Here is a 15141-nt window from a genome sequence, read left to right on the forward strand (position 1 = left end):
TGACGGATTATGAACAGACATGAGCGCTCGAGGTGCACCCAGCTGCAGCTTGTGTTGGTTCCGAGCTCTCGTGTAGACTGGCGCCTGCATATCCGGGCGTCGCAATGGACCGTGATGGGCTCAACGGGGGCATTCATGTTTTTATCCGTCCAGAATCATGTGGCATGTAATTTTGTCACTCGGCCTTTCGGCCTTCTCTTTCCGCCTTCAACTGTCTCGCGCTCGCCTTCTTCCACTCCATGAAACGCGCGTGGCGGCGGGCGTGTCGGCATTGTGCCTTCAATTAGTTGATCCTTCGTCCTCAAACTGCACTGTGCTCAGTGGCTGTCTTTCTGCCGTCTGGTGTACGGAGTATTCGCCTGCCAATCTGGGATGGGGGTCTTTGCGCAGGGTCTCGTCTGGTGCCATACACACATGGCAAGGGCCAGCACTATATGTATGTACATGTGTTGCGTGGGATTGCCGTGGTGTGCCAGAAGATACAGTGTCTCGATGGTGGGGGCGAAGAAAATATTGATAACATTTGAACATCCACAGTTGGTCTTGGCTATGCAACCGGAAAGGGAGAGCCTCGAGTCCCTTGACCCTTGTTTCCGGCGTACGACAGCTGACGGCATCAAGGCGCACCAGTTTTTCCAACGGCGTGGCTGCAGCTTCATACACAACACACCGGACTTCTTCCGAGTGTACTGTGCAGTCTGGTGCAACACAACCTCGCAAACACCGCTTATTCTCTTGGCATGTCCCGGTACTTTGCCTGGCACAAGCTCATGTTCATCGTCCCGGACACCTTGCCGTGCAGGAACTGGTCAACAAACAGGGTAGAAAATGAAAGGAAGCCATATCCCGCCATGGGCAGACGTATGCAGTAGTTTCTATCATCAGCGGCTGTATACACAATGTATTACAAATTCACCGACGTGCATGGTCGGTTCTACCTCCCGCTGACACCCATTGTTGAGCCGGCCTGTCCTCACGCACGTGGTTGGACTGGCGATGCCAATCCGACCCGTAGCTTTGAGCGGCTGTGTGTCAGTCATTTCATAATCAAGGATCTGTTTTGACTCGTCACTGCCGCCACCAAATTGGCCACGGTTCTGCTGCTGCTGCTGCTGCTCGTAGACAAACTCAACTTGGGCGATGTAGTCTTCCCCATGCCGGTGCCGGCGCGACGACTACACTGCAGGCGAGAGCGCAGGGACTTAAAGAAGGTAGATGCCCTGGCGCCGAGCCACGACAATTCGTCAGACGAGAGGAGCTGCGTCTTCGCGTAAAGCGACACAACGCTATAGCCGCCACTCCGCTGCAGGGCAAAGGAGAGTTGGCCAATGCGTTCTCAAATCAGAGGGCTTCGGGGATCAGACGTACCGAAGTGCAATAGAAAAGACGCACACGATCTGGAGTAGTCGTTGCTTCAGCGGCAGGTGGAGGCCGAGGAAAATGGGCATGGGAAGAAAGATTATGTACAGGTCAATCACTGTTCCAACAGCGCTCTGCACAGCGCCAGCCAGGGAGAACCTCTGGCCCTTGGTCTGCAGCTTGACGAGGAGCGAGGATCATGGCTTGCCAGGATCGGGTGCCGCGTACACGGCGGCCAGTGGGATGTTGGACAGGTACACGAGCAAGGTGATGACAAGGCCAAGGTTGATGGCGAGCTTGAGTCGTCTGCCCGTCGCAAAGAGCTGTCGGTAGAGCAAGAAGATGGCCGCTTTTGAGAAGAAGAGCACGGGCGAGAACAGCACCGTCTGGATGAAGGGGAGCTGAAGGAAGCGCCCGGTGTAAAAACACACAGGAACGTCCCGGGCGTGGCGGAAGGAATCATGCTCTGCCCAGATGAGGTTTTCCGTCAGTACTGCTGAGGCGAGACGGTTCAAACAAAAAGCAACATGGCACAACGTCGTGTCTTACGCGCAATGATGACGCCAGTGTAGGCAATGTTCAACAGGCACGCCACCAATGTGATGTCTTCTGTATGCCAGTAAGCTACTGCACGTTTCCTGGTCCAGAATTCTCCTAGGGCTAGGGTCTCACAGTCGGCAGAGTGCAACTTGCTGCGATTGATAAACAGCCGCCCACCCGTGAAGGCGATCGAAATGACCAGCAGCGTAGTGCCAACGGCGATGACAGTCGGTCCCAGACTGGGAGGATCAATGAAATTGTACTTGCCGCCGGGCGGTCTCCCTGCCAGTATCTTGCAAAGATGATTTGTCGAATTCATCTTGACATGCTCCTTCTCTAACCAAGGACCACAGACGAAGAGGTTGGACCAGTTTTGGCGTAATCCGGCTAGTTGTCTAGCAGATCAGCTTGGAGAAAAGCCTCGTTTCACTCCCATCCAATGTGGATGGAGGGGCTTTTGGAGCTTAACTATCGCATGGATACGTTTATGGAGCTGTGGAAGAATCAACTTGGTGTTTTCCCCAGCATAGCCAATATTCTTCCAATGACCACACCATCGAGCACTGCAGAAAATGCTCTACAAATTCACACATTCGGAAAATATTTAGCCCCCAAGCACTCGTTTCCATGCACCAGGAGCTGTAAGACAGGGATTCGGCAGAAACATCGCCCTGGCAGGAACCATACTCAGTGAGGGCTGGAGGTAGGAGTACATATCTAGGAAATAATGGAAGTTGTCTGCAGAATAAGAAACAGGTAGCGTCATTAAAAGTAAGACAAGCCTCTCAAGGCTGCAACTGACAGTATGAAGTGTATAGCACATACGGGGACACTCGCAAACTGGGCTGAACAGGAATGCATGGCAGATACCACCCTATTACTCCGTACTTTGGCCAATTCGGCTCCCAAAGGCTGGTGTTTTGTGTGTGAACCAGGCTGTACCGGTTGCAAGCCAAGTTACACTGCTTCACGGTGAGTTTGGCCAAGAATAACTTGTGGCAGAATCCACACACTGTGCTTCATTTTATACGCTGCAGTACTCCGGAGTCCCAACGCAGGACAGGGATGGCGGACATGATTGACGGCCTCATTCTGTAGCTCAAGTTGAAAGGCGGCAAATCTAAGGCCAAGGGGGCTTTACCCGGCGGCTCCCAGTCACGAACTGGCAGATACAATGGATGTGTCGAACCAGAGGGTCGAGAAAGCCAAATATGAAATTAATCTAGGCCCGGATTTCGGTTTGGATTGGGACACACTCCAACCTGACCCGCTCAGGATGGTTCATCCTAAGCAGCAGATTATAATTGACGTCGTCTATGCAGTTGCGGACTCGATGCCTGGCCTGTTCCTGCGTTTCGCCTGCTTCCACCTGCACAAGCAAGCGATGCTCCTGTAACAAACAAGCCAACACTGCCACGCCTTCAACCAGTGAAAATTTCTTGCCAACGCAGATCTGGGGGCCCTCCGACCAGGGGAAGTAGCCCCTCGTCTCCCTTGTCGTCATGCAAAATCCAGCGAGATGGTCGCCAGATATATGGGTCGTCCCAGTACCTGGCGTCCGTCTGGACACCGATCAGCAACGGGAAGACCTCGGTCCCCGGGGGGGGTGACGAGAAGTTGATCCCCGAGCCGGAGACTCGGCGCCGTGTGGGACGCAGTTTTAGGTATGCCAGTATTTGGGGGGAAGATGCGGAGCGTCTCAAGTAGCACAGCCTGGCAGCGTTTGAGCTTGGGGAACATGTCGTAGTGCCACTCATCATTCGGGTGTCCCCCGGAGAACATCTTGATTTCCTGGTAGATCCATTCTTGTACGTCTGGATGTACTGTTAGGAGAGCAAGGGTAAAATTTAGCGTAAGACGCACGGTATCATGGCCTGCAAAATTAATGACAAAGTTGTTTCCAAGGATCTCGTCAACAGAAAGGCCAGTCTTCTTGGCCTTGGCAGATACCGGGGCTGCACTATTTTTGGCTTGCTCGCGAGTATCTGGCTTCAGGGCACGGACGAGGGGTTTCAATAAGCCATTTTGCTTGGAGCCATCACTGCCAAGAGCAGCTGTCTCCTCTCGGAGAACCTTTAGCAGGATAGACCTAAATGACTCGGCTGCGAGTCCAACTCTAGCAAGATGTCTGGGAGTAATAGTCCCTCTGAGACGGTGATAGGGAATTAACATCAACAAGATAGAATTGTCGAGAACAGTTCGCAAGGTATCCTGGTAGTCCTCCGCGATTTTCTCCGAGTCCTTCGGTCTGGTATCGGCCTGTGACTGGGGACGCTCATGGAAGGCTGTCGCACCGAGCACATTGAATGTGAGTGCTCGCAAGTCATTTTCAAAACTCGGGATATCGCCACGAAATTGAGTGGTCCAAGCGTGAAGCATCGATCTATCTCCGGCCTGAGTTAACCTCAGCTTGCAACCAGCCACCTCAGCAAATCCACTTACCGCGTGTGACACAACGTCTCCCTCCACACCAAAGACATCAAGTCGTCGTTGAACGGGCCCACGACGGCCTTGCGATGGCGGGGCCAGTCATCCAACCCTACGGTAAAGATAGATGGCCCGTAGATAGCCAGCATGCCTAGTGCAGCAGTCCATTGTTAGCACCATCGGGCCGACGTCCGTCGATGTCGGCGTGGATATCGGCCTCTTGCCAGAGATACATCGAGACAAGTTAGGCCAGGGGTTGGGGGCCAAGGGATGGAAGAAGGCTCACGGTATTTTTGCACTGGACGCACAAAGTCACGCCATCTTGCAAAAATCTCGCCAATCATGTCCGGATCGGCAATGTGCAGGCTGATTTCTTCTGGTGACACGAGCACCAGGCCGGCCCCAGAGTTGCGGTAGGGCGGCTCTTCTCCAGAAAGTGCCAAGTGCGGTGCGAATATCGTACAAAGTCGGGGTATGAGCTCCACGGCACGGGCAGGAAGTTGAGAAGGTTCCATACGAACGGTTGTAGAATGGCCCAGGTGTAGCTGTTGACGCCGAACGGGATCCTGACAATAGGGACGTCCAGAGCGCGAGCCCTGTGCATGTTGGACTCGAGTCGAATAAGAGTCCACGCCAGGTAGGTGAGAATCGACGAGAAGAGTATTGAAACAATCATTGGCGCAAATTTGAGAGGAAAGGTGATTAGCCAAGTACGTGGCGGCAATTGATGCTTGTCTGGCTCGGCGCAGCCCGCAAATGTCTCATACTTTTATACTCGCAACTGGCTAACTTGAAAGGGAAGTACGAACATTGGACGTACTTTGTAACCCATCTGGCCAATTCGTTCTGGAGAGTTGTACATGCACCGCACGGAGTGAATATGTACTGCAACTACTCCGTACTCCGTACTTTGTCCCAATAGCCCTCACTCACCGTGTCACGGAGTGGGCAAGCTTGAATCCACCAGGGACCATGCGAGTAAAAACACGTCGAGGGACTGGTCGTACTTGCGCTGCGTCTCGAGCAGCTTGTCCACGCTGGCCGGCCCGTAGCTGGCGATGGGGTTCTGCCATCGTGCCGCATAGTTGATGTAGATGAAGGGGTCCAGCTTGCCCATCCGGCCCACATTGTGCTCAGTGGTTGCAATCAGCTTCTTCATCGCCATGTTGACGGCTTCGTCGTCTGCAGCATTGGACCAGGTCGCGGTCGCCATGACGATGATCAGGGACTTGTCGCCACGGTTGGCCAGCCCGAGGGCATTGGCCATAGCGTGCCGCGCGTAGAGTGTTGGAGGGATGGGATCCATTGTGACTGCCCACACGAGCCCCGGGATTTGGCGTACTGATGGTACGAGGGCATTCCATGCCCTCACAGTCGCATTGATGGCCTCGACACAAGACTGAATGGTGACGGTGGCCGTTGCCTGCCTGGATCCGCTCCCCCATCCCATCAGCAGTCAGTCTCGCAGCGGTTGGTGGGAAAGTGGGAAAACAGGTGAGACGACAAGAGCGTGTGTGGACAGGGATCATCAAACTGGAGAGGAATCATACCTGAAGTCCTTGATATCCCTCGATTCTGTCTCCGCCGCCAGATCTGACATGTTGGTTATTCGCTGCGTGTTGGACAGGGAGGGCAGCTCTGACAAGGCATGGTACACTGGTGGATTCACCACCGGCCTGGTGTACTCCATGTTGTTGACGATGACCTTGACATCCTGTTTCCCCGAATAGGCAAAGGTGGCGAGCAAGGACGCATAGTCGTCGTAGGTTGCCGGGTTGCTGAAGTCGGACAAGGCAACCACCTGGTCGTCGATGGTGGAAAAGGGTCTGTCGACAAAGCCGCCCCAGAGCTGGCCCTGCTCAAACACGCGCAAGTCGACGCTGGTGACAATGCCAAAGTTGTTGGAGCCGCCGCGAAGCGCCCACAAGAGGTCCGCATGCTGGTGGTGGTTGGCGTTGACGATGGAGCCGTTGGCAAGCACCACCTCGAAATTGATGATGGTGTCGCACGTCCACCCCACGCGGGGCCCCAGGTACGAAATGCCCCCACCGACAGACAAACCGCCGACCCCCACGGGATGCGCGACCCCCACCCACTGTCAACCCTCGGGCGTCGAGCTGCGAGTATATCTCGCCCCAGGTTGTGCCAGCGCCAACAGACACAAAATCCCGACTGCTAATCGTGATGGCATTGAGGCCGCTGAGGTCAATGGTGACGCCGCTGTGGATGTTGGCCGCACCTGCAAAGCTGGCGTGTCCACCTGACCGTACCGCGAAATGACAGCCTGGCGTGGGTGGGCGGTTGAGATCATCACCGTCATAGTTATTTGTGGCCACTGTTGTGAGCACGATCACGGCTTTGGATACATCTCGCGCAGATTGGGGCGAGACGATGCAGTGTGGACGGACGGCTGCCTCTGGCTGTGAGAAATATGACCCCAGCAATGCTGTGTAGGCTGCGCTTCCTGGGAACGATACTTTATTCCCAAGTACCCTGGACAAGGCAAGATACTGCAGGGATTGAGAACCACCCCAAGCATTAGACCCCTTGCCCGGCTTGCGGTGAGGAGTGATGAAGGGTTGACTTGAGAGACTCACGCAGATGACGGCGGTGCAGGTTGTATTGAACATGCCAAGTCTAAGACGTCCTGGATTATAGTTGATAATATTGCGGCTGCAAACTCTGTATTGTACAATTCATTGGTTCTTCGCATTACACCTCCAGCGATGTCTCTCGGCAAAGTATTTATCTGTGGTTAGCAAAAGGGGAGCCGAAATATTTATAGATTGTGGACAGGTATTCCTGGCCGCTTCAATTTCCGTGCTGCTGCTGGTACTCACCGGTCCCCAAAAGCAATACCAAACCACCGGAGTGTACGGGGCGCAAGCCTTCTGACATGAATTGAGATATGCAGTACGGAGTATTCTACGCGACAGTGCAGTCTTACGTACATATGTCCCCTTGACCGGATGGCAATGCTTCGTGTCATGGAATCTTACAATGCACGATGCCGCCTCCATATCTGTTGTGGTCATCCTGCCTGCAGCCAATCATGAGATACTGTCCGCTTGCTTTCGTCACCATTCCAAGATACAACGCATTAAAGCATACTGCATTGAGCAGCTTCTTGTGAGAGATTGTAATGGGAGCGGATAAATACGCAAAGTGCCCCGTGTCTATAAGCTTGTCATGCTTAATTGAACGGGCTTTAGTCATATCCATCCTACTAGACATGATATCCAAGGTTAAAAGCAGAAAGGTAATCCGTCATTACGTAGAACTAGTTGCATGGATTCGGCGGTATAAAGGGTCAAGGGTGGCTCGATATCGTGCAATAAATGCAACGACTTACGACAACATTTGTACGTCCCTGCAGGAGGGCTCTTCCCGACGCTGGCCGAGTCTCCGCCATTTATAAAAAGTATTCTTGATACCCGCCATATTCTCATCTTTCCTACCAAATCAATCTTTCTGTGCTATTCTCGTAAATCATGTCCATGTCGGCCAATTCCACACCCTACTTGGGCGACGAGTCTCCCAGCGACTCTGCCGGTCTCCTGCACGCCGCCCACCACGCCGTACGCCTGCCCAACGTAGTCTCGACCGCGATACTTCCTGCAGCGTTTGTACTCTCTACACTGGTGCTATGGCGATTATGGCGGTTTACCGTGTTGCCTTGGCTATATCCAGACCTCCCCAAAGAGTTCCCATACTGGATACCAGGTGAGCGTCCAACAAGGAAGTCAACTTGGAAAAGCGACAGAAGCACTAACCACGTCACTCAATAGTCTTGGGTCAGCAGACCTGAGGATTCGTAAATTCCATCCGTCCCGTCGACGTGGTCTAACTCTCTCCGCCCAGGTCATGCCCGTGCATTTTTCCAGGACTCAAACGGCCTACTCGTCAGAGCCAGGTATGATGAGTGCGCTCGACGAAAACAGTCACTACCAGCAGAAAAAGCTTACCAATAGCCCCAAAGGTCATACTTTGGTACCTCCCGGGAGCTGTCCGCTCTGATGGTGTTTGGAAAGACTTTCTACGTCGTCACCCAAGTCAAGCAGTCGGACGAAGTGTACCGAAACACCGAGGCTGTTTCCTTTGACGACTTTGTGCAGGGCCTCATGAGAAACAATGGCAACGACGGAGAGGCCATCAAGGCTGTGTTCATGGCCCTGCCCGTCGATAAAGCCGGCTTCCCCAACCCACGGGGCGAGTCCATCGGTCGCTTGGCCTCTGTTATGCACGCGCATCAACTACACCCAGGCGCCAATCTGGCTGTTCTGCAGGCAAACGTGCAGAAATGGCTGAATTGCCATGTGCACCCCAAAGAAATCTGCGCGAAGCCCACGGCCACTTCGTCAGGCCGCGAGAGTGTCGAAGTGCCGCTCTATCAGTGGTGTTCGAAATACGTTATCCAGCTCGGCCAGGACATCTACTTCGGAGAGATGTTGGCGAGGATCGATCCCACACTTCCATCGGTATTTTTGCTGTTCGATGAACTCATCTGGAAGATGCTCTACCAATACCCGGGCTTTCTGTCTTCGGACATGTCCGTTCCTAGGGCTCGGGTCATCGCCTCGCTCGATAAATACCTGCAGGTGCCGCAGAAGGAGAGAGCGGGGATGCGGCTTGGCTAGTCAATGCCATGGAAGATGAGATGAGGGCCGTGGGCGTCCAAGGAGAAAACCTCGCCATTATCCTATTCCACCTGTATCTCGCGTACGCCCGCCCTCCGTTCAAGCTTGAAGGTTACACTGGGATAAGAGCCAGAAACTGACTACAGGCCTCTCGCAGCATCAACACGAACACCCGCAAAACAGCCTTCTGGGTCCTGACATATCTCCTCCACAACCCCGAGCTGCTAGCCGCCTACCGTAGGGAAACCGCGCCGGCATTTCGCGGACCCGACCTTGCCGACCCGTCCGTGATCCAAGACGCAGCCAGGTGTCCCGAGGTCGATGCCGTCTGGCACGAGACGCTGCGCATGTCGGGCTGGTCAGCGTCGGTCCGGTTCGTCACACGAGATACCGTCATTGGCGGGAAGCGCATGCGCAAGGGCAGCCGTATCCTTGTGCCGCATCGACTGCTGCATTTCGACGAGGGCATATTCGGCGACGCCACGCACCAGTTCCGCACCGAGCGCTGGCGAAACAACAAGAACCTGCCTCGTAGTCCCTCGTTCCGGCCGTTTGGCGGCGGCAAGACCATGTGTAGCGGACGGTTCATTGCCCGCTTCTCCGTGACGATCTTTGTAGCCACGCTTCTGTGATGATTTCAATGTCAGACTAACTCCCAAGCCGGAGTTTGCAGAATGTAGGGACGAAAGTAGTGCGAGTACTCTCGGATCAGGCTTTTTGGAGTGGTGATGGCTGTGCCGCACAGGATAGGGGGTACTAACATTGAACACATCCATGTCAATACATGTCAACCGTGGCCACGCCCATTTTTTGGTGCGATAGGCTGTTACTCCGCATGCTAGTTGCTTGGGCCGCAAGGGATACCGGATTCACAGCATTTTCTCTTCCTAGTTTTGGCTACGCTTCCGGAATTGGCGAAGGAAAATGTAGCGGTGGGGTTAGTTTTATAGCTCTAGTTTGAAGCGTATAGAAAAACAACCTCGATTTTTGAAGAGTTGCGAAGCTATCTTTTATGTGGCTGGCAGCACATGTGACGGCAGCAGTTGGAAACCAAGTTACCATGCTTCGGGAATTTATCCAGACAGTCACGGTTGTTACAATGTGGCCAAGATTCAGCTGTGGAGTGTCATCAAGACAACGCGCCAAACGCAGCACTGAGGTCTGCCAATTTTCCCGTCTTGTCCCGGCGCACTACAGCCGCTTCGGGCCTCCAGCCCGGCTGGAACCTCGCCGGCCATCTCCGAATCGGAACCTCGACGGAACTCCAACTCCACCTCCGCCTTGCTCCCCGCACCCGTCGAGCCAGAAACCTCGGAAGGTCGGGTTCTAATCTGACCTCCGAAACCGACTTCGGTCTCTCTTCAATACCCGACTTGGCGAGCAGTATTCACATATATATGCCGCCGTACCGAAAGCACACAGTTAGAAACCATCGCCGCCATACCTAGCACACACATCATGATGGGAAACACACTCTCGTACACTACTCAACAACACACCGTCGACCTCGGCCCCCGCGGCAGCATCACAGGCCTGCAGTACGACAACAAAGCTCGTCGCTATGCCGCCGTGCCCTACGCGCTGCCTCCCACCGGCCAGCATCGATGGCGCAAACCTCGCCCTCTCCCTCCGTCATTCACATACTCCCCTGCCGACCAGCCATTCAACGCCACGGAGCTGCGTCCCCCCGCGGCACAGGAGGACCGCGACCTGGCCACGGGGCAAGTCAACTCTGCGAATGACGGAGTCAAGGGCACAGAAGACTGCCTGTACGTCAACATATGGACCCCGGTTCCCGCCGACGCAGCCGCGACAGCAAAATGGCCCGTCATGGTATGGCTGCACGGCGGGTGGTTCCAGGTCGGCGACGCCTGCCACGACGCAGCCAGCGACCCGACCGAGCTGATTTCCACGGGGGGCCTGAACGCCATCGTCGTAGCCGTGAGCTACCGCCTCAACGTATTCGGCTTCTTGTCCTCGGGCGCCCTGCTGGAGGAGAGCGGCGGCGAGGCCGCAGGCAACTTTGGCCTGTGGGACCAGAGGCTCGCCCTGGAATGGGTGCACGACAACATTGCCGCGTTTGGGGGGGACGTGGGCAACATGACGATTGCGGGCAGGAGCGCGGGTGCGTACGGCGTCGAGGCGCAGATTCTACATGACTTCCGACGGCATCGCAATCCACGTGCAGGAAAGCTGTTCCGCCGCGCGTGGATGTCGTCGAATGCGATTCCCGCGCAGCCAAAGACTGTGCAGGACGCCGAGGCGCAGTTCGACGAGGTCTGTGAGCACTTTGGTATCCCGCTCTCGTCGTCGCCGGCGCAGAGGCTCGCGCGGCTTCGGGCCACGAGTGAGGCAGACCTCGTGCGATGCATCCGCCACTTGAAGAGCCATACCTTTCGCCCTGTGACGGACGGGCTGTTTTTCCACGCTGGCATGGTCGAGTACCTGCAGTCGGAGGCGTTTGCGGAGGCGTTTGCGTCGCGGGGGATGAAGCTGCTCATAGGAGAAGTTGCTAATGAGGAGACGCTGTACGCGCAGTTTAATGGGCCGACGGAACCGACTGTGGAATCGTTGCGGCTCCAGGCGGCGAATTACTACTCCCCTGCGGCGACGGCCAAGATTCTCGGACAGTACTCGCTCCCAAAGTCGAGTGACATTAGGGATTGGAAGGACGCGTTTGGTAGAATTATTGCGGATGGACAAGTTCGAGCGTCGAGTAGGTATCTGGTTGACGCGCTGAGCAGACATGGGCTCACGACGAGGGATATTTGGCGGTATCGAATTGATTATAGATTGAGCTTCATTGACGAGACGGTTGCGCCGATGGAGTACGGCGTTAGTCACGCCATGGACGGGCCCTTGTGGAAGTAAGTTGTTGACTTTACCCCTGTGCGCGTCGATGTGAAGACCGTGAGTTCTAATTAGCGCAGTTATTCCATCAATCAGCTTCCGACAGATGAGGAGCGCAAAATGTTGGATACATGGGTCAAGATACTGGTTGCGTTTGTTGGTGGTGGTGAGGACTTTGACTTTGGTACAAGAACCGTCGACGAGGTCAAGGTGCTGACGAGTAAGATGGATGTCGCGATTGAGAAGGATGCGAGATATAGCGAGCTTCGAGAGCTTGGTGCCATATTCTCACAAACCTGATTGCGCACTGGATGTGTATTCAGAAGCGAACTGAGTGCCGAAACAATTTCCAAGATGATGAAGAATAAACATATTCTATGAGGTATCTAAAGTATAATGCTCTATCAATGTAAATCTAAATGCTTCAACGCCGCGCTAATGATGCTCCTCGAGTACCTCTTGTTGTATGTTCTTTCCGGCAGGACGTACCGCATAATCCAGACTGGCGGGCAGTGTTCTATGCCGGCCTCTCAACATGACAAGGCAAACCACCAGCTTACTGCCGGCGCGCCAACCGCCACAAAAACTGTAATTGGCACCGGGTGAGCCGACGGATATTCCAACGCAGCCGTATGCGGATATAATCTCAAATATAATGTTGAAAACACTATATGATACTGGATCTTCGGCAAAATGCGGCGCTTCGATGACGGTGATGATGAATGTGGCCAGTGCGAGCAACCAAATGTCATCGGCCAGCTGACCCCTAATTTGCTGCGAGATGAACAGCCGCCTTGTTCTCAACGACCTGAGAGCCTTGGCGTATGTATCGACGTATTCCTCGTCTTTGGTTGACTCGACGGCAAATAGTCCCAGGGAGCGCTCCTCATACACGTTGGAGTTGCGCATGGTGATGATGACTGGGTAAACGGAAATGTACATCATGATGACATAGAGCACTTGAAGGCCAATGTGTGTCTTGGCAATGGGGACAATGTAAAAGCCTCCCGATCGGACCGCTGTAGGCAGTATTGGTTAGCAACCGTGGAGAATAAATCCCATGGGACAGAAGGAAGTGACTCACCGACAGCCTGGAAGAGCCCGTCCATGATGCGCGGTCCAAAGGGTATGGCAGAGATGACGGGGTTTCCGATGTTGAGAAGCTCAAATGCCGCCCAGTCTATTCCATTAAGCATAAGTACCATGAAGGCAAGCCACCAGGTGTGCTGCGTAGGAAACAAGTTTGTGTAGACACGGCGAGGATAGCGCAGGATGTATTCGAGGGTCGACCGCCATTCAGTGACAAGGGGTCCTTCAGGGAAGACATGCAGGACCTTTAACACAGACCAAAGGAGGAACCGAAGAAATATCGGGTAGGCTGTATTCCCGGCCAGAATTAAAAGGCCCATGGTCACCAAGACATAGTAGGCCGCCTGAAACGGCACCATGTTGGCGTCGAGCAGCGACATGCCGGAGTTGTTGAAGGCAGAGACGCCGTTGAATATGCCGAGCCACCATGGATTGATGCCGTTTTCCAAAGCCGGGCGCGGTTGGTTTGTGGCAATCCAAGCTCCCAGGCCGAGGCAGCCAAGGACTTGCCAGAGGGTAAAATACAGCGGAACAACGAGAGAGAGTAGTTGAAGGGCTTTGTACTCGATGCTACTGACTTGGATCCTCTCTTCGGCAGTCAGGTTGATGAAATCGCCGTTTCGTCCCATGTTCTTGCTTGTCAGGAACGCTAGAGGGTTGGGCGTAGGTTCCTCCAAGGGTTCGCCAAGCGCTTGTTCAGAGCCAGGGTTGAGCAAACGTCTGTTGCGGCTCCCCAGAGGTGCAGGAGGACTGAGACGGGATGCCTGTACCGACAGTCCCTCGAACGGCTCTGCATCGCCCTCGGTCGCTTTTGCCTCACGGGCTTCACTGTCCGAGGCATTCTGGTAGGCGCCAGGATAGGGTACATGGACGCCCTGTCGACGGTCCAATGGAGGCCGAGACAGGCCATTTCGAGCTAGAAGCCGGCGAAATGAGCGTTTTCTCGCGGAAACAAGCCATATTGAAACCCATACGGCACTGCCACAGATCATCAGCAAGCAGAGCAGGACCTGTTGTGCCGTCGTCAGTTTGCTGAGGTCGACGGTGTTGAGACCGGTTTCCGTGACGCCGGACACGACCATGAACAGGCTGTCAACATAAGCGACGGAGAGTTTTGGCGCCGACAGCAGCCAAAACACGACGGAGCTGAACAAGGAGACGAAGATGAAGTAGGCGTAGTGGAGAGAGACGAAGTTGACGTGGTGGCTGCCAAGGCGGGAGACGCGCCGCCAAGCCGCAGCCAAGAGCGCGCATGTGCCGTGCTGCGCGTTTCGGAGACTCATTTTCATTGAACTGGCCTGTCTGGCACTCACTCATCTCCTCGAGGGCCGTGGCGGGCACGGGCTGCTTAAAAGGTCGGCGATGCTGGCTTCTGAAATTTTCCATCATCAACGAAATGGCACTTGAATGAGACCAGCACGACTCTTCCCGTGAGATTACTGGTCGACTGGCAGCAGACGGAAGCAGCCGTCAGACCAGCATCTGCCGCCCCTGCTCTGGTGTGCCGCCGCGGCCCCACCGGCCAGCCAGCCGTCAATTGGTCCATTCAATGTTTGATTCGTCAACTTAACCTACCCTAAAGCTCAAAATTGTTTCAGTCGCGTCATGAACCATGTCCGCACGGCAATGCATGGTCAGACCTGTGCAACCATGCTCGGGCCTAGCGATGGGAGTGATGACGGGTCATATGGCCCTTTGGGCCGACGCCGATGCACTTCGCTCAAGTTGACACTTCACATTGATGCATGTCTCGTTGCCAGTCAAGACAGTTACCCAATGCCGATGTCGGCCGCAGCGACTTGGTATCACAACTCGCCGACGTGAGATATTGCCAATTTCACAGATGCCTGGACTTCCACCGCAGACTCGCCTATTTCCCAATAGACCAAAAAAGTTACCCCGTATTTGAATATAATTCCACACGTAGGTGTTTCCCCGGGGGGCGGGACCTTTCTATTGTGTGAACTCCAAAGATCCTTTTCGACAACCCAAACTACCAAAAGACCGAGATCATGTACACTTTGGATCGCAACCATCGTCCTATACAGGACGTAGCACCAGCGACCACTTTTATGTTTGGTTGTATCCTCCTCTCTACGGAGTATACATGTGGTGGCACACTGACCGATCGAGTGGATGATGGACGTGTATTGTGGTGGCCCTGTGCAGCCCGCCAGCGAGACGACTTCATTGACTGTTCGCTCCAATATCTTGACTGCTTGCTCCGTAGTGCGGGAAA

General features: G+C 54.5%; 7 protein-coding genes across 7 annotated transcripts; 3 read left to right on the forward strand and 4 right to left on the reverse strand.

The window, feature by feature from the left end:
- Window positions 1-1556: 1556 nt before the first annotated feature.
- On the reverse strand, window positions 1557-2218 carry G6M90_00g105120 (uncharacterized protein; the record flags this gene model as incomplete). The annotated part of the gene is made up of 2 exons (XM_066131666.1): window positions 1557-1825; window positions 1909-2218. 2 exons carry the CDS (start codon window positions 2216-2218, stop codon window positions 1557-1559), a joined length of 579 nt encoding a protein of 192 aa, XP_065987733.1.
- Window positions 2219-3399: 1181 nt separating this feature from the next.
- G6M90_00g105130 (uncharacterized protein) lies at window positions 3400-4841 on the reverse strand (the record flags this gene model as incomplete). Its single annotated transcript, XM_066131667.1, has 3 exons — window positions 3400-4282; window positions 4342-4477; window positions 4613-4841. 3 exons carry the CDS (start codon window positions 4839-4841, stop codon window positions 3400-3402), a joined length of 1248 nt encoding a protein of 415 aa, XP_065987708.1.
- A 422-nt stretch (window positions 4842-5263) lies between these two features.
- Window positions 5264-6956, reverse strand: CTB5_2 (FAD-dependent monooxygenase CTB5; the record flags this gene model as incomplete). The annotated part of the gene is made up of 3 exons (XM_014686018.2): window positions 5264-5762; window positions 5877-6421; window positions 6483-6956. 3 exons carry the CDS (start codon window positions 6954-6956, stop codon window positions 5264-5266), a joined length of 1518 nt encoding a protein of 505 aa, XP_014541504.2.
- Window positions 6957-7817: 861 nt separating this feature from the next.
- G6M90_00g105150 (uncharacterized protein) lies at window positions 7818-8963 on the forward strand (the record flags this gene model as incomplete). Its single annotated transcript, XM_014686019.2, has 4 exons — window positions 7818-8049; window positions 8115-8120; window positions 8188-8239; window positions 8306-8963. 4 exons carry the CDS (start codon window positions 7818-7820, stop codon window positions 8961-8963), a joined length of 948 nt encoding a protein of 315 aa, XP_014541505.2.
- A 20-nt stretch (window positions 8964-8983) lies between these two features.
- On the forward strand, window positions 8984-9595 carry G6M90_00g105160 (uncharacterized protein; the record flags this gene model as incomplete). Its single annotated transcript, XM_066131668.1, has 2 exons — window positions 8984-9045; window positions 9121-9595. The coding sequence occupies 2 exons, from the start codon at window positions 8984-8986 to the stop codon at window positions 9593-9595; spliced, it is 537 nt and encodes a 178-aa protein (XP_065987774.1).
- Window positions 9596-10421: 826 nt separating this feature from the next.
- G6M90_00g105170 (uncharacterized protein) lies at window positions 10422-12113 on the forward strand (the record flags this gene model as incomplete). Its single annotated transcript, XM_014686020.1, has 2 exons — window positions 10422-11830; window positions 11894-12113. 2 exons carry the CDS (start codon window positions 10422-10424, stop codon window positions 12111-12113), a joined length of 1629 nt encoding a protein of 542 aa, XP_014541506.1.
- A 135-nt stretch (window positions 12114-12248) lies between these two features.
- TRK2_2 (Low-affinity potassium transport protein) lies at window positions 12249-14185 on the reverse strand (the record flags this gene model as incomplete). Its single annotated transcript, XM_014686021.1, has 2 exons — window positions 12249-12832; window positions 12898-14185. 2 exons carry the CDS (start codon window positions 14183-14185, stop codon window positions 12249-12251), a joined length of 1872 nt encoding a protein of 623 aa, XP_014541507.1.
- Between the last annotated feature and the right edge of the window lie 956 nt (window positions 14186-15141).

The sequence above is a fragment of the Metarhizium brunneum genome, chromosome 6 (genome assembly GCF_013426205.1).
Source record: "Metarhizium brunneum chromosome 6, complete sequence".
Lineage (NCBI taxonomy): Eukaryota > Fungi > Ascomycota > Sordariomycetes > Hypocreales > Clavicipitaceae > Metarhizium > Metarhizium brunneum.